Source organism: Bombus huntii, chromosome 11, assembly GCF_024542735.1.
Source record: "Bombus huntii isolate Logan2020A chromosome 11, iyBomHunt1.1, whole genome shotgun sequence".
Classification (NCBI taxonomy): domain Eukaryota; kingdom Metazoa; phylum Arthropoda; class Insecta; order Hymenoptera; family Apidae; genus Bombus; species Bombus huntii.
The window spans coordinates 4,148,524-4,172,398 of record NC_066248.1 but is presented as its reverse complement, the minus strand read 5'-3'; the positions used below and the strand labels follow the sequence as shown (position 1 = coordinate 4,172,398).

The following is a 23,875-nucleotide window of genomic DNA, read 5'->3' as shown; positions in this document are numbered from 1 at the left end:
ATTATCTACTAAAAAATAGCATAATATTAAAATGACTAATGTAAGTAATTCTCTTACTGTGCTTTTTAATTTATCCATTAGTTCCCCAAGTTGTGTTTTAAATTTACTGCCTACACTGATGAAAGTAAGTTTCCCTTTCTGACGAGAATTATTGGTAAACTGTGTTCTTAGAAATTTGTTATTACTTTCTTGAATTAATGCTTCCAAGGAAGCATGTAGAGCATCGTTATTTTTCTCAATGAATTGATTCTAAAAATGAGAAAAATTACTAGAGATTTCTTAAAGAAAAGAAAGTCAGAAAGTGAGATAGAAAGTGTACCAAATATAGAAAGCATAACAATATAGCGTATCATATTAATAATAAATATACTTTCTATAAAGAACAAGAGCAAAAATAGGATATACTACATATAACAGATGAAGTACCGTTTGATAACAAACACCACCAGCATAATGACGAATTACGAATCCTTCATCGTCACGCAATTCTCGGTGGGCTTTCAAACGAGAAGTTCGCGGTAGGGTTATTCTAAAATGACCATTCCAAACACGATGAACTTCGCTAGTAAAATGTGCAAAACTGTGAGTTGGTAATTTTGATTCTTCATCTAAGAGACTGAAAATCCCCATGTTCTTCGATTCGATTAAATCTAAAAATCGAATATGTAGAAAAGAGATTTATTTGTTTAGGCAATGAAATGACGAATTAACAATTAAACTTACCAATGCAGTCCTGATTATCCACGTAAGATATCTTCGGCACATTAAGCGATTCTCTTGCATAAAGATCTTGCTCGTATTTCAAGATCCTTTCATTAAAAAATTGTTGTAGCTTTTCATTACAATAATTTATACAAAATTGCTCGAAACTGTTGACCTTAAAGTACTCTATAAGAGATAATAAGAAAAGGATCATAAATTTATTGAAGGAGTAAGAATAGCGTAAGAAATATTATAACACATACCAAACCCTGCAATGTCTAAAACTCCAATATAATAGCTCGAAGCTTTAAAAGGAATACTCTTATTGATACGAGCTACGATATGATCGAATAATTTACTGTAAATAGCTTTAGCCAGAGCGTCCCTGGCATTATTGGCTTCGTAGACTTTCAGTGGTACCCTTAAAAGTATTCAGTCAGTTTATTAAACTTTCTTTTTGTTTCTCTATTTCTGATTTTTATATAAACTTACATGATGACCGTTCCCTTGATACCGCCGCGACTAGTCTGCATTACTTTCGAAACCAAAGCTTGTCTGAGTTCCTCGGGATCAACAGCCAATAACTTCGCACTCATTAATACTGCTTTCTCAGAGTTAGCGGATATCCTAGAGCCGCCCTTCGTATCTTCGGGATTGTCCTCGAATGTGATGTTCCCAAGGTGGAGTACCGCAGCTACCATTGTATAAATTTCCATTCTTTCCGCTTCAGTTAAACCAAGACGTGTTAAAGCCTTCGTAAAAAATGAAAAATAAAAAAAAGCAATTAATCACCGCTGTGCTAAAAAAAACGTATATAAAATACATAAATATCAAAATCAATCGTGTAATAAAAAATTTTATGGATGGAGGAAAACCATTTTGTAACTAAACATGAATAGATTAGTAAGATCAAAAATTGCATGAAATGAATGGGTGGTTTGATAATAATCAAAAAAATGATCAAATTACCGTTGCTTTTTCCTGAATTTAGAAAGTTATCCAATCAGCAAAAAGAGGTAAAATATAATTATCAATCTTTCAACAAAAGAATATTTTCCTCTCTGAATTATTTTTTATAATAGATAAATTCGCGTAATTTACGCGGTTATAAAGATCTTTAAAAAGCTAAGACTGTTAAGAATCTAAACTATTGATAGTCTAACTCTAAATACTAATTATAATATTTATAATTACTTGATCGATGGCATTGAATCCTTCAACGTCATCCAAAATTGGATCGTGCAAGGTACCTTTCATGCTCTGATCGCGACTCTTTTGAGCGTCGTTCAATTTTTTTTCCGACTCCTCGTTGCAAAAGTACTGCGTACAACCATTCTTTAGATACTGAAAATCGTCTGGCCTCGTGATCCCAAGTTTCGAGCGAAGTTCTGGAGGTGCTCCGGCACACATCATGTAAAAGACATGGTAGTTTCTCTCGTCAGGACTTTGAAGACACACTCTCGACTTTTCCAACAGATAATGGGAAATGTAACCGCCGACCACTTGACATTTCGAATCGAAATGAACCTCCATGAATTTACCAAAACGAGAACTATTATTGTTTCGTTTGGTCTTTGCGTTTCCAAAAGCTTCCAGCACTGGATTAGCTAAATGTATGAATATACAGCAATGAATATAATTGATCGATCGTGTTTAATTATAGTATAGCGTCGATTTTCTAGAATGTACCATCTAAAATCTTCTGTTCGATCGGCCCAGCCGTTGATCCCCATAAGTCACAGAGATATCGTAGCAGATACTTGGTAGATTCGGTTTTCCCTGCTCCTGATTCGCCAGAAACGATGATACTTTGCGATTGCTTCAGTACTTTCATATCTCTAAACGCTTTGTCCGCTGTGAAAGGGAAAGCGAATGTTTAAATTAATCCAAATTACCAAAACATCTGGTAACAACAGTGAAAACTAAGAGTACCAATAGCGAAAACATGAGGTGGCGTCTCTCCCAAAGACTTTCCCTTATAAGCCTTGATCGTTTCAGCAGAATAAAGATCCTTGACCTCCCAATATGGATTCACAGCGATTAAGATATTGGCCACGTAAGTCTGTCAGGTATCAGCAAAAACGTACGCTTTAATCATGATGTATTACATACAGTGTCTAGAAGAAGTACTTTCACGAAATTTATAGAATCTGATAGAAAAACGGTTCGTTGAAAAATAAGACTACGCGTCAATGTTTGTTATAGCCACCGTATAACGACGAGAAAATACCAATAGCAGATTTGACCTGAAATATCCAACATTTTTAAAAGTAATAATTTATTATTCGTCTAAAGCGCATTCGTCCCATATAACATCGAGCTATTTAGGTACGTGATCTGCCAATTGTTTCGAACAGTGCATCGCAGTTTGCGCGCAATTACTCACGTATATTCTATCCTTGAAGTAACGAGTTCGTACGTTGTTGAGCAGCGTGGCCTCATTCAGGTACATCAGAGCGCCTGAGAATATGAAAAACAGAGCAAACCCGTGAAGATAGATGTTGTAAAGCGACAGAAAGAGAGAGTCACCTGCGACATTTAAAGACTTCCGTTGCTGACGGAAATCCCCGTGACTCGTGTTTCCCCTTTACACGTGAATAATTGTAAAACACATTTGTTATTGTCTAAACCCCATTTAATCAATGGACCCAACATAACACAATTTTTCGCGAGGAAAGAATCGTGCAGATAAGAACGAGAGTTGCAATGATGAAATTACAATTATCTTCAACGTCTTTGGTGTATTCTCCAGCAGGATAAACTTCGTCCAGCGGACAAGTGCGTTGCGGATATTTCGGATCCAATGGTATGATCAACGCATCCCCGTCGACCATGTCCATGAACTTGCCGATTATGAAACCCTCTTGAGGGTCTCGCACCCACACCTGCTGATTCTCCATACCGGCTTACGCTCTAAAACGAGAACAATGTGAAACAAATGCATTAATTCACAGAATTATACGTACTTACATTTGCATACTAGTTTACGTACTATGACTGCAAGTTCTATTAATTTAACGTTATTGGGTCTCGAACATTTTTGCAACATTTTTGAAGATAACTTAATGTTTGCTTTGTTCCGTATCTATAAATCAAACGATCGTATTATTTCGCTCTATATATTATACGTTTCAAAGAAATAATCCTGTTACGAGAAGCATGTACGTCGAGAAATATAATCCAAGCGTACATTTGCGTCGATATTGTCTAAGAAATTCAGGAAAGAACGTGGAGCGTTTCAGAGGGAATTATTGAGAATTATTGACATTTGAAATTCTGTTATAAATTTGCAAACACGATATAACAGCCTACGCGAAAATCTCGCGACAGCCATTGATAAATAAAGTAGAAAATATTTTCAAGCTCTAGTTACGGCTTTACAACACGATCTGTTATCACCTAAATATGTATCTTTACGGCCATCACGACGTAAAAAGAAACAAACTGAATGAAAGCGAAATTTACAATTTCCCCCCGCAGGAATAGACGATCATACGCATTTTAACATATTCGCCACGATATATCTTCTTCTCTGCTGGCATCAATCTCACCACTCCAGTTCTAAAGAGTTAGTTAAACTAATTACACGGTGGAAGGAACAACAGGCACATTTGAACCAGTGCGCATAATTCAAATGGTTTCGCATGAGCTGCAATCGCGTAGAAACTGCTATAACGAGAAGCACGACAAACGGAATTTTCCTTTGCAAAATTCGTTCAACATGTCGCCCAACTTTCACCTGTGAAAACGGACGAACGTTTCCGGTGAAAGGAGCAGTCTTCCGAGATTTCCGCTGGCGAGATTACGAATTCAAGAAGAAATCCGCACGAACGCCACGACGCGAATGGCATCGCTATGCTAAGAAAAGAAAAATCATGATACTCGGTTTCCTGGCAACGGTTGGTAAAAAGAATTTTTCAACGTACATTATTTATTCGCCTAAACAGTGGCTACGAAAAATAATATTATTACTACAATTAACGCGCTCATTTTCCAATGATGCACCATATTATCAAATTCTACGTTTCGCTTTCATAGTATCAAATTTTTGTAGCCACGCAACTACCACTGTAATTAGTGCCGCTAGACGATAAGAAGTTTAATATCATTGGATCTAATTAATTAATGGATAAATATAAGGATGTGTAATTATAATTTGCATAGTCACTATTTTCCAGATAGGAAATAAACGGCATAGTGAAGTTTAACTTCTTCTAGCATCTTGCTTTCTGAATTTCGAAACGTGAGCACCGTATACAAAAACAAAAGAGAACGATACGTTATCTCTTTAGTATTAAAAGGATGAAGAAAAATGTTATCCTAATATAATTTGACCGTCTCTTATCGTTTTTAGACAGAGATCAGTCGAACGAATCGAACAAACGAAAGTGATCCGCTACGTCTAATTTGTAGATCGATCGCTGCAAAGAAGAACAACTCCGCCTTAGATTAGACGAACGAAATTGGTTCGCGTGGTGTTATTGATGGAAGAAGCAGCATAAGTGCCGTTGTCAAAGCCGTTCGACGAAGACTTAAGATGACCCTCGACCGACCAGTGCAAAAGGTACCTGACGAAGGACGCAAAGTTCCATTGATTCTACGCGAATTTAGTAAATCACGATACGCAATAATATAATAATATAATAATATAATAATAATAATAATAATATAATAATAAACCGATACGCAAATCGCTATAAATAATGACGAGCAAGTACCAGCCGTTTGAAAATCCATTAAAAAACGATTACGTTAGACGCTATAAGACTATGTTAACGCTTTGCGGACTAGAGACGCGAATTTGCGTCTTACACACTTTGTACGGCATCCTATAAAAATGTTAACTACCGTTAAATAAAACAGTAAAAAAAAAATGCAATGGATGCTATAAACGAAATGTCGTGAAAGTGTTTTTACGTTACATGGTCGAATAACACGAAACCGTTATCAATGTATTAGATATAATATCAATTGCTAGGAAAGTTCGTTTCGGCTTTTAAGGAATTTGATAGAATAATAAATGTTGCTTAGTAACTCTGCATCGGGCAAATTGTTTTCAAGCGTTAGCAGAAGTATCTTTAAATACGCTTATTGATTTTTAATAAAATATTATACTTGTTAAATGCTGCTGGGAAAGTTCGTACCGATTTTTAACTCTTCGGTCGACATAAAAAATCATATTGAAAAGTTCTTCTCCGAAGAACCTGAGAGGTTCTGGAAGGATGGGAACATCCAAGTCGCGTGAAAGATGGAGAAAGGTTGTGGCAACAACAACAACAAAATACCATCTATACAATTCAATAAATGTACATGGAATCGAAACGTAAATCGGAAGGAACTTTCCCAGCGACTGTTCGAATCTTTTCAATCGTAGCAAAAATATTCAGGCTACGGTCCTCAAAGTATCAAAAAAGATAGAATACTATATAAAACCGCAGTCGTGATTCAATGGATTCTTTGATTACGGAGGAATGCGCCCGCTCGAAATTTCTCGACTCTTATCGATCGTTATCACGAAATAAGACATAGATAAAAGACGCACGGTACCAAACTGTCGTAATGACTCACTGAAGCTGTTACAGGAATGCCATCTTACCTGTTTTTTCAGTTGCCTTTCTTTTCTTTTTTTTTTTTTTCGTGCACTAGCTAAAAGAAGAAGTGGCAAGAGAATCTTGTTTCTATAAACTGGAATTGGCAATCCTGAACAGCGGACAATATCGTGGTGGAAAAATAATCTAGACACATCCTTTCGGATTTATCGTTCCGCTAATTGGATGACAGTCACTGAATCGAACAAAAGTCGTCACGTACCGGTGCACCGTTGTCGCACAAAGTACAAGCCACCGTGACAGAATTTTGAAAACGCCCACGCGAATCGAAGCGGTGCCCTCTCAAGCGACACGTTGCGCGTTCACCTCGATGAAATCGCTGGTAAATGATTTTTATCGGCATGAACGAGCCGCTAGAACTCCTTTCGTGGAAAGTGAATACGATGAACAACGTGTGTGTGCCGAGTTATCACGTTCGGTAAAACGTAGTGTTACATTTTTAGAATAGATCTTAGCTTACGGTGAATTTACAGATATTCTTCGATCGTTATATTTTGTAAGTCATCCGTGAAATATATATACAGCACTACGTTTTTTTAGAACAAATTTCAGCTCACATACGTATACATATAGATATAATAGTCGATGAGCGTAATATTCGTAGAAACCTTTTACAAGAATAATGTAACTTGACCAATACGATCTCGACAATCGGGTCTTGTTATATCGTTAATGAAATTTCCAAATGTTCTATATAACATACACATCGTATAGATGTAGAAGTTTTCTACGATAAAAGTTTAAATACCTTCACGAGACACTATACGTACGATATTTTAAATATTTTTGAATTACGTAATGGTACGTTTTTTCTTTTCTAGATTTCATACTATCAAGTACAGATTACATTTTGAAGATAATTTAAAGTTACGTATGTAAAGTGTAGTAATACTCTATAGTCGCCAAATATAGTAAGAAATTATAAGGTCGATAGCATATTGTAAAACATTTCCAAAGGCAAAGCGCTTTCCTCGCTACCTAAGACATCTAAATCACGTTACACCGCTTGCCAATTATCGATGACCCTGAATAGCACAATGCTGCGATAAGTTAGTGCATTAATAAGTATTAATGCTCGAAATGAGCGACTCAAACTGATTATGTATGGGAACTTTTCTCTTCCCTTCCAGTTACACTTTTTCATTTGCTAATCGCTGTACCTTCTTTTCTATTTCATTTTATTTTTCTTTCTCTTTTTTTTTTTTTTTTTTTTTTAGAAGTCGATCGGATAATTTTAAAGGAGAATTCATAAGTGCAAATATCGAACGATCATTCGCGTGGCTGATCTAGAAAGCGCGAGAGAAGGCAATGCTTTCGGCTAGTTCACTCCGCCGCCGCGTCGCATTCCCAGCATCCCGTTAGGAATATCGTAACGGTAAAAGTAACCGGTAGATCCTTGCATCGATCCTTGAAACACGAACCACGACTGCATCACGCTAATCTGTACGGGTTCGTGACCTACACGTTGCCAGCTACAATAATTTATGACAACACTGACATATAGTTATCGATAGATACCGATAATCCGACATTTTTCTTTCTTATTTTCCATATCTTTCCTCTGCGTTTCGCCTGTGGTAACATTCTGCGGATTAAAGTGGCTGTTGACACATTTGTAGTGTACACGTTCGTATCTTTGCGCTGAAACAATGATTTTGGACGAGTTAGAAATTCAGCCACAGCCACGTGAGAAATAATTAATCGTTACCCTATGATTCTATTTATCAATAACATAATGTGCATCTTTAATCGAAAGCTCTTAATCCATTAAGGGTCGACGTTATCTTATCAACGTTTCATTTATAATTTCTCTCTAGTCGACTCGCGTTATCGAGTTCCATTAAATTCATACTGTAATCATGAAAAAAAAACCTGTAAGCCGTCGATCTGCGACATCCGCGTTTGTTAAATCACCGTCAATCACGTTCTTTTAAATCGTCTTCAATACAATCTCTCGCAGATTTCTCGTAACAAACAGCATAGGTCGAAGGAACTCCAAGTGAAAATCTCTCTGATAGAAATCGAGTCTCAAGCTTTTCCACCTTTCCGAAAGACACATCGTCGTTTAGCAAAATCTGATTAGTAAATCTCTCTCTCTCTCTCTCTTCACATAGACGTTGCTGACAATCACAGAGGCGCAGGTGATACGACGTTAGAATCTATTAAAAAAAAAAATTCCAAGAATCTGCTGGATAATTTCTCCTTCACAATCTCTTTCATCTAAATTCTACAGTTTTAGAAGATTTAAAGAAATCGAAGTGTCCTATGGCACTACGATCATACGAGTTTATCTCCACCGTGTCGTACTTTCGCATATCGTTTCGCTGCTTGGCCTTTAATTAATGGAGTTAAAACGTATCGAGCAGAGAATTTCCGTATCGATGAAAGAAGAACGATCGAATGGTTCGGTTCGTTCACCTTGTTCCCCTGTAGAGAAACGGCGATACACGTTCGATCGCTGTGCGTTACCACGAAAACCAACGTACGACACGTCTCGATGAAATAAAATGAATGAATCGGTAGGGGAAGCAGGAAACGGCAGGTGAAGCCCAGGGTCAGGAATAGGGAGACACGCGTCAGTGGCCACGTGGTTACCAACGAAATTTCACTACAGAATCACGAAGCGAGAGTAAAGGGAAAAAAGAAGAACAACTCGTTTGTTACGCGATCCACGATGAGTAAGTACGTGCAGGCACAGAGTAAGATAAGCTTGTTTGAGTTAGAAGGATACTTGGGTCAAACTAATCGTAAGTAATTTCCCCCTGTAATTCGACAGTTCAACTTATCAACGAGTTTTACGATCGATGTACGTTTGAAAAATGACCTGTTTAACTCCGTTATCGGTGGTCTGACGGAAAATACATATATCGTACATGCATATTGATAAATCAGCGACTATAGTTTTCCACGAGGACAAGTTTCGCTCGTCAAAAGATAAGAAATTGTTTCGATCAACGGTTAACATTTTCATCTCGTCCGATCTAACGATCGTGATACGATAGTAAGCGTATGTTGCTTTCTTCGTAGAAATTATTTCGTTGTTCATCTTGTTAGTTCTTACAGCGTAATATCTCCTCGCTGACTCGAATAATCCTATCGCAGAGTCATTCTCGAATCGTTCTCTCGGTTTTCATATAATTTTCTTGCTTAGAGCGCACGATATTTTCTTTAGTTCCTTCGTCACTCTGTCGTAAACTGACGATGGTGTCTTAAAACGTATAACGACGCGCGATTATTCCGTGCAACGTTCAAGATTGAACATTAAGACGTAGAAACTTGAGTGAACCCCGGTAACTCTACCTTATTATAGCGCATCTTTCTTGTCTCGGAGGCGACATTGGAATACGAAAGTAAGCACGCTCGAATCATAGCTCTTTTCTTTTTCTTGCGTATCGACTTGGTCTACGTCTAAACTCCACAGAGCCTAGACACTCTTCCCGTGGTGCTGCTCGATTTCGTCACCGCGAGAAAGTAAGAGCCGCCTATCTGTTGTCACGGTCAACGAACTCGGGACAGCTACTTCACCTTCTGCGAACATACTCATTACGCATTACGTCCACGCGTTGCGTAGCTGCTGTGTAATTAGACGTTACGCTTAGTCCGGTTTCGTAATTCATTCGACGCGATTAGAGAGCAGAAGTGGCAGAACAATGCAGCCGGCGAACTTGATGGACAACAGCACGTGATGCAAACATTCACAATCAGATCTGTTATTATAATATAGACGGTGGTTCTGCATTCGCGACGAGAGCGAAGTCACAGAGACTGCGTGGTTCGAGGTAACACAAAAACCGAATGTAACGAAACTACGTTGGAAGGTTCGGCTTTGGGAGAGTCGAGTTCGAAGAGTTTTCGTTTGAAGAAGATAGAATTTGAAAATTTGTCAGGTACTGGAGAACTTTTGATCAACCAGTTAGCTGTTTTTCACGAGTATACTGGGTAATAAGATTAAAAACTAAAACGATCATTCTTTTACAACTTAATTCTATATTATAACAGCCATACGTACTCCGTGTTCGACGAATATACTCGTTATCGCTTGCTTTTAGCGACGCATTCTAGGCACACGCTTTTCAAAGAGGTCGCAACGGCTAACTGATTAAACACGTTCGAACTTTATCTCCTCCGAAACGAAGCGTTAAGAACAAAATTTCATTCCTTCCGACTTATGTTCGCTGGTATAGAGCCATCTCCTGTCTACTCTTGTCTGCTTCAGATCGGGCAAATTCACGCGAACGTAATGGTAGATGATATTCTACGGATATCATAGATAACTATCGTCCTTTTCAAGATCATTGCCACGGCCTCGGTAGCAACAAGTTAACGGTCAATCTTTTGCCCCGTAATATCAAATTAAAGGCATCGATTCGGTTTAATTATCGGGTATCGAATACACATTGCAAAACGCAGCACAAGATCAAAATAGAGAACGAAGGAGAAAGGGTAGACAAGGGATTTACAATGGAGATTACGTTAAAATGGAGCGTTGGCACCACCACAAAGCGCGGTCAACGAACCTGTTCTCCCTGGACAAAAGGACAAGATCAACGAAAAGCGAAATCTCGATACGGTATAGTGGAGGCGCAATGCGATCATCCTCGATTCCTTCAATCGCCTCTCTATCTCGTGCTAACCAGTTGTTTCAGTGCAACGTGAAAAGAAGTACTCGAAAATTTGCCGCGAATAGGCAGAAGAAAATTTTGATCTAGATTCGGAGCGTAGAATCTTTTTAATATAAAGCGAAGAAGAACCTACGCTGCGAGTGTATCGGGGGCATAGTAACGAGTGCATGGCCCGTTAATACGCTCACGTACGGTAATATCATCATTTCGCAGGCCGTTTAATATTAATTGGAACAACCTTCCCGCGATCATCATCATCAACCGCTTTCAACGATTAGATTGAATCGTGGTGTATATGATCCCGAGCATACGTTGCCTTACCGTGCTACTTAATCTCTCTCCTTCTCTCATTTATTCGTCATTTTTCCTATCACGTCGATAATTTATAAAAAGTTACGTCGTAAGAACTATTGACCAGGGAATTAGTCGATATGGAAGAAAGAACTCCACTAATCGCGTTACAGAAGCTTATACACGTACAATCGGTTATTTATGTAACTTACAATTGATAAGTATTCTGTCGAAAAACGTATTTATAATACGTGTACTTTACCGATTAGACATTGGTATTCAAAGAACTATTAACTTCTCTCCACCTTCGGAATTATAATAATTATATTATTACGCTGTTATATTGTGTGCAGGGTGTTTCGCAACGTGCGGCATCCACTTCGCTCCAACTTCGACAGTGGACACCAAAAACAGTGAAAAAGATTCATATAGACGTGTGTCCTGTTCGATCCTGTTCCAATATTGTAGCCACTTTCGTGTCACGATGATCCGCAAATTTGGATTACCTTCGTGGAAGGTATTGGAAAGTATTGAACCATTTCATCGCCTGTATTATATTCCATACATGCACCTGGAATTTTTGAAAGACTGCGAAATTCTCTGACACGGCGACTGCGAGCTTGCGTAGAAACTGAGGATGGCCATTTCGAGAATCTTCTACGAACATAAACTATCGCCGGATGTTGTAAGTAGTTATTGACTTTGAAACGAGGTGAAATAGGACGTTTCAGGTGAACTTTCTTCGTTGCTGTTGTGTCTCCTGTCCACACCCGAAATGGGCCTCACGTGTTATGAAACACCTTGCTCTTTCTTTATCAGAGATCATCTAGTCAAATATAGAAGATCGATTACAGTTTCTCAGTGGTATTTAAATTTAAAAATATTTTAATGCTTACTATAAATATTAGGTCATCCGAAAAGTTTCTTTCGTCTTATAAGGAAATAATAGTTTAATTTTGTAGTAACAGAATAAATCAATAAAATAATATAAAAGAACAAATGTTGCGCGTCTATTATTTCCTTACAAACCGGAACAATCTTTTCGGGCGACCTAATATTACTTGCTGTTGCAAATTACACAATATTGTCTATTTATATCTGACAAAAGTTTTCGTTCTTTCACCAAAAAAAAGGACGAATTTCGAAAATTTACAAAAACGAAATTAAGATATCGAGACGACAACTATAGAAAGTTCGAAGTTTCACAGATAACTGAGTTCCAAAGATCCGTCAAGCATCAGAGCAAAAAGTACAGTTTTCAGAGAAATCCGTTTGATGTTTCAATTAACGGTCTATTCAGCCTAACGCACAGTCTTTTCCAATGCTGTAGCTTCGTTAATTACATAAACTTAAAAAAAGCCCTTCGTTATACGTTATTCCGTGCGTGCGGCACTTACGGAACGTGCAAAGAAACTTTGTCCATCCTTTTTAAACCGACAAAATGACGTATCGCCTTAAAAAGAAAACCGCCATTTGTAATATTCATGTACGACTCCGACTATGTAGATAATCGTAAAGAAATAACGTAAGGAGATCTATATAATTCAAGTCGATTACGTTGATCGGTTAATAACTCATTTGCATGTCAAAAAGACCTTGCGGTACGTTACCTTTTTCCATTGCCGAGATAATTAGTCTGGCAACCGAGACTGCGTTACGTAATTGCGGAAAAAAGATCGTTCGTTGCCATATAGGTTAGCCGATATCGTAAGACGAGGATCGTGTCACCAGTGACTCATGGAGACGTACTAATAGAGAGAATCTCGGAGAGAATCGTTAACTGTGTTCCTGTGTCAGCATTAAGGACACATCAGTGTACAATACATTATAATTAATACATTAGTCGATTGAGACCAACTTTGTTAACATCTTGATCGTATTCCTATCCGACGCGATCTTCTTTACAATGAATTAAAACCGATTACTTGTACAAATGATGGTTAATAACATGTCAAATCAAAAAAAAAAAGCGGCGACGTGCGACTCACGTGATTCCATTATCAGACAATAATACGCTGTAATACGTTTTGTATGGTATCAAAGATTAACGATCTTCTTGTTATATTGTTGAAATCAAGATACGCAGGTTATATAAACATGTAGATGCTAATAAATAGTTATAAAAACAAATAGAATGTAAAATATGTAATGTAAAATAAGTAGGTATTACGATATGTATATTTGCATTAAGTATTTCAATTAAGTAACTAACAAGTTTTTAAATTAGATTTTAAGAGGTTAGGGTACAATCCTAAGACTGATAAAATAGACAAATATTTATGCAAATTCATGCTTTTGTGAATATAAATTAAAAAAAAAAATGGAACCTAGGTGGAAAATTGTTTTACCTATTAAATATCATAGAGACCACTGTATTTTGGGATATTTTACATATGCTTTTAAACATTACACGCGTCCTGTGCATTTTCGCATCTTCTGCTCATAAATGCATAAAAATCGACAATCTACTCATCAGAAAATTATATACTTTTGTAATATGACATATCACATTTCGCGATAATGTTTATGTCATAGTTTAATACGAATAACATCTTTGTAATTTTGTACTTTATTCCGATGACTGAATGTATAGTGATACACAGGCCTATAGTTCTGATCATCAAGAGAAGAAACTATTCTTGAAGCAACTTTTCTTCTTCCATATTATTAATAAATGATGCATAGAGGAACTCTTGTGTGAACAATGATTCAATGAACGAAATTTAAGTGGTGAAAGGAATCGTGGTTGAAAGACGATAAAAGATGTACGCTCTTATAATTCAAACCAATTGTCAATGGTCAAAGATGCGTGACCAAACAAAGCAGAATTTTGTAGTGCAATAGGGGAAGCAGATGCAGCTGTAAAAGACACATTGTTTCTAAATAAATGCTTTGTTACATATCACACATTCTCACACGGTAGACGAACTCAAACGAGCTTTCATCACGCACTAGGAGACGGGAGATTTATTTCCTTCTTTTTTTCCGTGACTACCTGATACACTTATGAAGAACGAAGCCGCGCACAATTCACATGCTAATTCACCTACACTGAATCGTCTGTTTTCTTTCGCGCACCTGTGCACTTTCGTTCCACTCTCCTAATCCTCTTGCAACTCGCAAATGAGAAATATCGCACATTTTACGTCGCACAATGTCGTCATAATAACACAAACTTACATAAACATCTGCCACATTGACTAACACCTTCATATCGTATACGTAGATTGTCTCGTTTAAAAGAGCTTACAAATTATTATAGAAAAAGAGGATAACTATTCATTTTACATGTTTCAATTCGATACTGACACTCAAAATTTTGTTATATTTTTTAATGGAAAAATTCAAGTCGAGCCTAATTAACCTAATCTAAACTATGTTAGAAAATAAAATACCCCATATTTGGTCTATTATTATGTTACAATTTCTGATGTGTGTCAGTGTGAAGTATTAATAGTATCGACACGATATCTTGATCAATGAATTACGATTCCTATTTATGTAATTGATAAACGAAACATACTAGATATATATATAGCTAACCGAACTTGCTATACTTGCTATCGTAGTTAGAAGTACGACTTAATTAAGAAAATTCTTCCCCATTAGAGAAATAATAAACAAGCGAGATCGTTTTGATGACAACGATTGTGAGTTTAATTAGTTCTCATCAAGGAGAAATGAAGCACTGAAGACACTCTTGTTTCATATGAAATTTTCACGGACGATGTATAGGATCTATATAGCATGCTCCCCTAACCTAATTTAAATAAAAGAAATATAATTCTACAATATATGGTTGCTTAACCTAGCTGTCATGAGCAATAGTTGGTATAAATTACTATATAAAAAAACATTAAAAAAGCTGTTTAAATGACGTGTTAATAAATGATAAATAAATTCTTAAGTAACTTCGACAGAATATGTTTTCGAAGTGATTCAATAGAAATAACTTCAATGGAATATTTTTCCAGAATATTCTAATAGAAACCAATAGAATAAAATATTTCTTGGTTTAATTAATTTGACATAAATTCACGATTCGATTGTAAAAAGCAGTTATAGTGTTTCCTGAAGATTCTTCGTGTATAATAGCGGAACTATCCGATAAATCGTTCAAAAAACAACAGTACTGCAGTAGGAAATTTATCACTGTTCAAAAAACACGCGCATATGTTTGAGCAGGCTTTAATGCATCATACTTGTGTCAGCAACTTATGCTTGAAACCACCGTTACCTATCATTAATTATTTTTCACAGAATAATCGACACAAAAAATTTTAATAGCCCAAGATTTTTTTCGCGCATTGAAAAACATAATAAGTACTAATAATTCCATACATTTGTCTTTAATAAATATACACGTAAGTTAATTTCTAAAAAATAATAAATGATGATATTAACGAAAACACGAATAGTAAGTTATTATATTATGGAACATATGTTGCGCTGAATTTCAATTTCTAGTTAACTTCCTGTTTCACGTTTTACACATCATTTACATGTAAATATAAACACACACGTAAACGTACCAAGAAGGATAGACGACACCGATGCTTGATCGACAATTTCAGAATCAATATAATACATCGAATGACTATAAACCGACGCGAGTTATTTAACAATAAAAATTATATCGAGACGAATTAGTCTCCCATCTAGTTTTTTGAACGCTACTAAAACCTCGTATAACCTTCTCGAATTGCATAGTAGTTTGATACAATCACCGGTCTGCATTGAAGTACAGTAAGGCCTTGCTAACTGACAGCGGATCGGGACTGAATGTGGTCGGTTAACAAGGAAGGATTTTTATATTTATGTCAGGTTGCTCTTGCACAAGAATACCAACTAACAATATTAATAAGTTAAATAGAAGTTGTGGGCTATAGATTTCTTTTTCATAATTTTATAACTTTTTGTCAAATAGGATAAATCAGATAATTTATAATTTACAAAATTTACTTATGGAATTTCATTTGTTTCATCATCAAACTTGTTAATTAGGAAACTTACGACATATAAAAGATCGCTAATGATAATAGTTCAATAGTGCAAAACAGTCCAGGAATCCTGACTCGACGAGTTAACAGATACGTATGTCGATAGAGTGAAACAGTGATACTCGATATCCAATTTTAAATATTGAAATTTAAAAATCGGTACTTTACATAAAAACAGTCACATATGCAAAATCACAACAGATAAAATGGAAGAAATACATATAACACTGGAGCTTTAGTTCCACGCAGACACTTCTAAAAAATAATGGGGATAACGATGGCCAGTTAGAAAAGCAGAATTCTAACCAATTAGCAAGAGAGTATTGTAATATGTTACACACCAAAAAGCGATTCAAAAACTAAAATTTAAAAAAAATATACGTGTAAAATGGAAAATGTCAACAGTGAATGCGTTAGCCATGAAACACATGTAAATGAAAAAGTATGTACATATATATGAATATTTTTAAATACTAATTCATATATCCCTATCTTTATTATATGTATTTCGTACAAGCGTATATTTAACAAACTGATACGTATTTAAAAGTTATAAAAAAAATGGCAACATGAAAACTATGTTAACTTGGTGTTAACTTGAAGAAAAGTTTGTTATGTTAAGAAATTGACAAGTATTCACAGATGTCGAACAGAAAAGAATGCATGTTAAAACGAAGTTACTCACCAAAGAAAAGAACAATACCCACGACACGAACGGAACGACGTCCGTCTTGCAACTGGCGCTTTGATGCGTCAGTTCTATAGAGTCGGGAATTTTCGTGCGTTTTCGGACATGCCACGCGGCAAATAACAATCACCTGGCGAATCGCGCCACGGGAATTTAACCGAGATTATTATCGTAACAACAGGTGGTAATGAATTTAAAAATAAAACACCATGAACATTCCTCCATAGATTTTGTGTACTTTCCGATAAAAATTGTTATAATTGCAAAAATCTGAGCAAACAATTATGATTATCAAATGAAACATTTGAATTTTAAACATAGAAGATATTTCAATCCACTTAAAAAATTTTAAGTTCTTTCCTTATATTCTAAATTGTTATCTCTAAATATTGTTGCAACATATGCAGAAATAGATATATACATTCCTCTTATTTTGAAATTTTTAGATATATTATTTAGCTGGAAATTTGTAGATACAAGGAGACATAGACAACAGTATTGATATAACTTAGAGTAAAATTGTTCACGTGACTTGCGCGAATAGTAATTATTGAAATATTAGAGAATGTAATATATATTGTACATATCTACAAATTCTCTATAACAATACTAACGTAGTGACACCTATCTTAACATAGACTGTGTTACTGTCGGTAAAACAAAACATCAAGTATGTATGTACATACATATATATACTTGAGCTGGAGGGCTTTCCTGCTATACCGATCGTCATTATTATCGCAGTTCAACTTTAATCACCGACGATGTGTATTTAGTCTGTGTTTTAACCGTGGATACGATCAACACCTCTTTATACGAATTTCAAATTGCAATATAACTTCGATTCACGAACGCTTTAATCGTGTAAAAGTTAATTAGTTGTAATTAATTCGTATTCTAATTCATTGTTGGCGAATTTGCCCCGATTAACTACGCTGACTAACTTCTTTTTTGTGGAACCGTGAAATTGCGCAACGTTTGTAATGATTGGCCTCTATTTTCCCAAAATTAGAGTTGCAAATTGACATCGTTTCTAAAAATTACTGATAGAACTACTGATAGAACTGATAGAACTACTCATGATTCTATAGAGTTTTCAATAAATATTCAATAAATATTAAATAATAATTTTTTAAAATTAGCGTTTTGAATTACTTTATTCAGTGTAAAAAATTTCCTTTAGTTTTAATATTGCAACCTCAACAGTGTTAATAACACTTTATAAAATGCAAAAGCAATATCTATAAATAAGTCTGTGATAAATTATAAAGCCGTATAAAAGTCATTGACCTCAACAGGTTACAGATACTAAGAACATAATGCACATACCTTTAAAGCTATAAAAAGCTAATTCCTCAATTTATGCGACGTAAAAGTTTGACTGCCATATCTTGCACTAAAACATTCTACAGAAGTCATTGCATATTCCACAGTTCCCTTTTCGTTCGTAACAGCAGTATTTCTTCCGCCTCCAAATTCTACGGAAAAATATTTCTCGTCGTTCATTCATTCAATGAAATTGCTGATTAGACTTCGCAAGAATGTATAATTGCAACATTAAATTAAAAAGAAAAATTCATTCGTTTAATACAATGGAATAAAGGCGAAATAAGTTTTCATTTATCTTAATTTAACAAAAATTAATTTTATAAGATTATAAAGCTTAAGAAATTTGCTTCCGGTTGAAGAACGGTCTAGCTAATATCTATTTCTCATTACAAGATTTCTGAAATAGAAAAAAGATCGTGGAATTGCTTTTATCCTTGACATTTAGCGATTTGCCAATCGCTGTTGTTTTTAACAGTACCAATATTCTTACTCACGTAGAACATATTCTCACGTATCTTATTTTTCTTTCAGTCCCTCTTGTCTTTATTTCCAATGATAGTTCTTTATTAACCATTGGACTTGAATACAATATTGTATTAAATATTTTATACACTTGATATGTTGTTTTACCTTAAATTCTGTCTTCCTTTGTTCTTATACTGTGTAATTAATGTCTTCAATGATTTTTGGTTATAATAGATCCCATTTCTTATTATACATATAAAAGTATGATTTTCCACGAATATCCGCACTCTAATAATAATTACATTCGCATTACAATTTAGTTAAAAACATTAAAAGATATCGTGTATTACAATTTAATTATTTCAACCCTGTTACTTATATGCATATCGACCAAAATAGTAATAGAATTACATTTTACTTAAATTGATAGAATATGCGGTAAGATCACGCAATAATTCTGTCTTCCGCTTTCTCTGTCCCCTTTTTAAACGCAATTTCTATCAAGTTCCACTGGAGGACCGAGTTTCCGTTCACTTCCTTGTGCGATGACCTCTAGGAAGAAAATTGCTGACCATTTGCTGCAAGATGCATCAACCACGTCAAACATTTATTACCACCAGTTATGTACACACATGAACCTCTCAGAGGATAAACCGATCAACTCGAGTTTTCGACAATTGCTTAACTTCATTAAATAAGTACACAATTAGTGTTCAATTCTTAAGAAACAAATGATTAACTTCCACAAGTTCATTCTAAAGTAAATTTAGAAACCAGTGTTTGTAATATCTAGGCATATTTTTCTAAACATAATTTGAGGAAAAAAAAGATAGACAGAAATTTGCTTTACCTACCAAAACATTACAAGAAATATTTTTAATATTCCCGTATATATATCTTTGCATATTATGTATATTCCGTGCATTTTTGCATAAATGCATAAAAATCCACGGTTTACTGATCAGAAAATTCTAGATTTTTATAATGTAGCGTAGCATATCTTGTATAGACGCTTTTCTGTATTTTTGAGTTTATAGAGTTGATCAGCGTGACTTCTGAATGGCTCATATATCGCGTGAAACAACGACCTGTCGCGTGGGCAAAGAACAATTGAAATAGACGGATTCCTCCTATTACCAATAATCTCCAAAGAATCTTCTAATTGCGGATAATACATTGGTAATTCCCTTATTACGCGATCAGTCAGATTTAAAATGAAAATTTTTTTTACAATAGCCGTCTAATGTGTTCCTTTATATTTCCGATTATAATACTGCTTCACAAAAAAGTATAAAAGATATAAAAGAAAAATTACCATAGGAATGGTACCAAACATATTAAATCATTCTCCAATGAACATTCTCTTATAGTTATTATATGTACATATATTATCTTATCTCTTCTTTATTTATTTTTGTTTTCTTCTATTCGACCATACATTAATATTATTCGATTATTCTCCATAATTATGATAAACGATAACATTTTCTTAGAATTATTGTTTTCCTCCATTTTCCTGTTTCCTCCTTTGTTTCCTCGTATTCGATAATATTCTCAAGGAAACGTTAAAGAATAAAGTTCATAAATAATGGCATTATTTTGTGAAACATGATTCAACATACAAACAACTGCAAGTTGTGAGATAAAAATGGAGATTAGAGAAGACCGTGTCTGATAATTGGTTACGATGAAACGCCACACATACATTTTCCTTTACTTATTCTCTTCTTTTTTATACGGAGTAATATCGCGTTTCCTGCATGTCAGCGATCCATGCTTGTCCCAACTAGCAAAATTGCAGGTCACGCGTAGCTATGCGTGCGAAAAAGATAATCGGAGTTAACTGCAAAGAGCAGCGGCGCGACGAATCTCTGGATCTGAATCGCTAAGGAAATTCCTCTTGTAGACGTCTTTATAAACACGCAATGATGTTCTACGATTCCAAACGGACTGCTTCATTCTCTCGTATGCGCAATATTCTTTTAAAAGCTTTGCTAGATCAGTTAGTATAGGAAATTGATTTTTCTTGTTAAATGAGTACAATTATTTAAATATTCTAGATGATTTTTGGAGTTTTCGCATCTCTACGATTTTATACGTCATATACTTTTTCATTCGTAATAATATACAACTAAATCAGAGTTAGATAAGGTTTGATTTAAGTAGTAATGTAAATTGTTTTTTGTAAACACTGGTAATAATAATGGATATGTTCTCTTTTATTACGCAGTATTTTCCGATTGTTTCGCCGATTAATCGTGACATTACGTACCTCGAAAAATCATAATTAGATACAAGAAGTCTTAATTATTTTTTTAATATCTCATATATTATATATACGATTACATATCAAATTCTCATTGGCATTTGTTAGGCTTCTATTTAGTTTGTAAGCTGAACATCTAATTGCTTCTCACCATGGGGTCTTTGGTAACTTCCTCTTGATGAACTTGATCCTAGTTCTATTATAGACTTGCCATTTTGCTGGGGTGTGTATGGGCACATATACTAAATCCTTATTACTCGTGATTTGCAGTAGTTTTTGAATGAACTTGATGTGAATTCTTTACCATTATCTAGTCTTACATTTTTTACTACTATTTCTCATTGGGTTTTAATTTCTGCTATCTAATTTTTAAAATTTTCTTCAGCTTCATTCTTTTGTTTTAATAGATACATTATTGTAAAGTAGGTGTAGTCATCTGTCGCCACTTGAAAATACCTATGTCTATCTAGAGTACATGGAGTTACTGATCCTGATGTATTGGAGTGTATCAAATCTCCTATTTTTTGAGATTGTTTCTTTCCTTCATAAAAAATGGGTCTTGCACCTTTGCCTTCCACACACATGGAGCAATTGTCACTGTTTATTGGTAGTCCTAGAATTCTCATACCTTTTTTATCCAAATGGCCAACTCTCTGCGTCACAGTTCAGCCTTTTAGATCTGACTTGCTTCCAAACTTACACAAACCTCATCTTTTTTAGGCCTTAATTTCAAGATATGTAGGTTATTCCCCTTTTTGCAAAATAACATGGTTTTTTCCCACAATTTCTATGTCTTCCATGCCGAATATCACCTTATAGTTATTTGAATTAGTTCCCTTACTGACAAAAGGTTATGTTCTAGTCCTTTTACTATTAGACCATTTATTCTTACCTATTACTCTTTGTACATTGCAACAAAGTCACCTTTCTTTGTAGCCTTTATCTTCACTAGTTATATGGATTTTTACCTGTTCCTGTAACATTTCTATATTACTTATATATTTTTCCATATTTGCCTTCGTTAAATATGCAGTTACACTTGAATCCAGTATAAACTCTGTAAATTTACTCTTATTGCAACTAACTATGCTGCTTAAGATCACAAATGAGATTTTGTCCTTAATAGATTGATTAGCTGTCTCTGATCTCCTTGGTCAATAACCCCTATCTCTGAAGGAGCCTCAATCCCTATACAAGTTTCTGCTGGTATTTGGTCTCTCTTTTGCTCTACATTCACTTATTTTGTGACCTATTCTACCACATTTAAAGCAAGCAAATAGGAAGACTTTGAATATTACCTGGCCATTATTGCTTTTCTTATTCAACATCTTGCTCATCATTTTTCACTCCTCATTAAGCAGCCTAGTTTTGACAAAGTTTAAAGTGACTTCTTTATTATTCATTGTCTCGATAGCAGTTATCATAGTGTTATAGTCTTCAGGCATTGTCTACAGTAGATGACAAATTTTATCAGATTCATCTATTTTGGATTCCACATTTTCCATCTCCTTTATGATGGTGTCATATTTTAAGAAAAAAATTTTCATTTTGTCCATACTTCAATGAAAATAGCTTTCTCCTTAAATGCAACTTTGAAAACGTGCTTTTTCTCTTAAACATATTTTGCAAAATCTTTTCTTTTGCAGTGAATGCACCTTTCACTAGATATAGATGCTTGTCCATAATACACTGCACCACTATTGACTTGGCTTTGCGTCTTTTAATATAAAACTCCTTCTATATTTATCCCGCGCGAATGACGCGAATGATTTCGACGCATAACATATCATCTCTCTGTCTTTCAGTCAACAGGCATTTAACTCGAAATTTCCAGTTATTGAAATTCTCTGCGTATAACTGGGGAAAATACTGTGCTGAATCCATTTTCTCTTTTGAAATACTCTTTTTGAAACTCTGATCTTTTATCTTTTTGTTATCCGTGATTACCCTCCCGATTGTCCGTTAAGGCATTTCTTTCGTTTTCTCTTTTATTTCTACCTCTTTTACACCTACTCTGGGCTCATAACCTGATGAGATTAATCAATCAAGCGTAAAATTGTAAAAGAAAAAGTATAAATGTATTTAGTATATTGAAATAATAATTGTACACGAGCCAAGTTATCTATACGTTCTTTGTTGCACATTCTCTCTGTACACACTCGGAAATCATGCTTTCCCCCCTAGTTCACTCACCCCTTTTTGGTTAACATATGGCTTATACTACGTTAGTCAATTCGGGTCCCAACAATGTTACTTTTAAAAAATTACACAAATACTTGACCATTTAATGTTCAGTACAAATCCTTATCTTTTACCTGCATTGTAAAGTTTTCTTTTCAATATATTTATAATTCAATCCGTGAATATAAAAATATACACGAAACGAATCGACTACTTCGACCGCACGTACACTCTTATCAAATAGTATATTTTCGCAAATAAGTGTGATGTAAGATTTATCGAGAAGAGGAAGGACGAATCGGTAAGAACCAAGCTATAGCAGCTGATTGGTATTCACCTTGGAAGATTATATAATTAACAGCATAAAAGAAGATACGCAATAGAAAGGAAACAGAGAACGGATGGCATGAAAACAAATTTGGTCCCACATAAGCAATTCATTGGCACAGCTGTAGCTTTTAATGATATTACATAGGTAATGATGAGACTGCGAACGTTTATGCATTTATAGAATAAGATGTAAATATTGAATGATTATAGAAGAAGATGTAAATATTCGCAAACTATAAACAATATGCAAATATATATGAAATATTCAAAGTTTAGTACTTCCTAGAATATTTAATAGATAAAAGAATTTTCTAACTAATTGTAAGCGAACGCAAGTTGGATGAGTTATGAGAAATTGTTGACATTTTTGTATGATTATTGCATCGATTTGT

At 35.0% G+C, this 23,875-nt stretch overlaps 1 protein-coding gene and 1 long non-coding RNA gene across 5 annotated transcripts in view; one reads left to right on the top strand and one right to left on the bottom strand.

Moving 5' to 3' along the window:
* The window catches only part of LOC126870937 (myosin heavy chain 95F), a 28,786-nt gene that overhangs the window by 3,757 nt on the left and 1,154 nt on the right, over positions 1 to 23,875 (bottom strand). For 2 of the 4 annotated variants that reach the window (XM_050629160.1, XM_050629163.1), the window contains exons 2-14: positions 19,118 to 19,284; positions 18,872 to 18,994; positions 18,242 to 18,390; positions 3,422 to 3,615; positions 3,089 to 3,162; positions 2,635 to 2,764; positions 2,392 to 2,556; positions 1,897 to 2,309; positions 1,195 to 1,454; positions 966 to 1,123; positions 724 to 888; positions 427 to 650; positions 58 to 249 (exon numbers count right to left, since the gene is read on the bottom strand). In XM_050629160.1, coding sequence (XP_050485117.1) covers positions 58 to 249; positions 427 to 650; positions 724 to 888; positions 966 to 1,123; positions 1,195 to 1,454; positions 1,897 to 2,309; positions 2,392 to 2,556; positions 2,635 to 2,764; positions 3,089 to 3,162; positions 3,422 to 3,602 — 1,962 coding nt within the window. In that variant the 5' untranslated portion in view covers positions 3,603 to 3,615; positions 18,242 to 18,390; positions 18,872 to 18,994; positions 19,118 to 19,284. Of the gene's footprint in view, positions 1 to 57; positions 250 to 426; positions 651 to 723; positions 889 to 965; positions 1,124 to 1,194; positions 1,455 to 1,896; positions 2,310 to 2,391; positions 2,557 to 2,634; positions 2,765 to 3,088; positions 3,163 to 3,421; positions 3,616 to 16,909; positions 17,054 to 18,241; positions 18,391 to 18,871; positions 18,995 to 19,117; positions 19,285 to 20,021; positions 20,335 to 20,411; positions 21,785 to 21,864; positions 21,947 to 22,270; positions 23,616 to 23,875 lie in introns of those variants that run through there. The other 2 variants (XM_050629162.1, XM_050629161.1) reach the window with 2 other exon arrangements.
* LOC126870967 (uncharacterized) lies at positions 3,622 to 7,570 on the top strand. The gene is made up of 2 exons (XR_007691484.1): positions 3,622 to 4,601; positions 5,116 to 7,570. It is a non-coding gene; the product is annotated as an uncharacterized LOC126870967 (long non-coding RNA).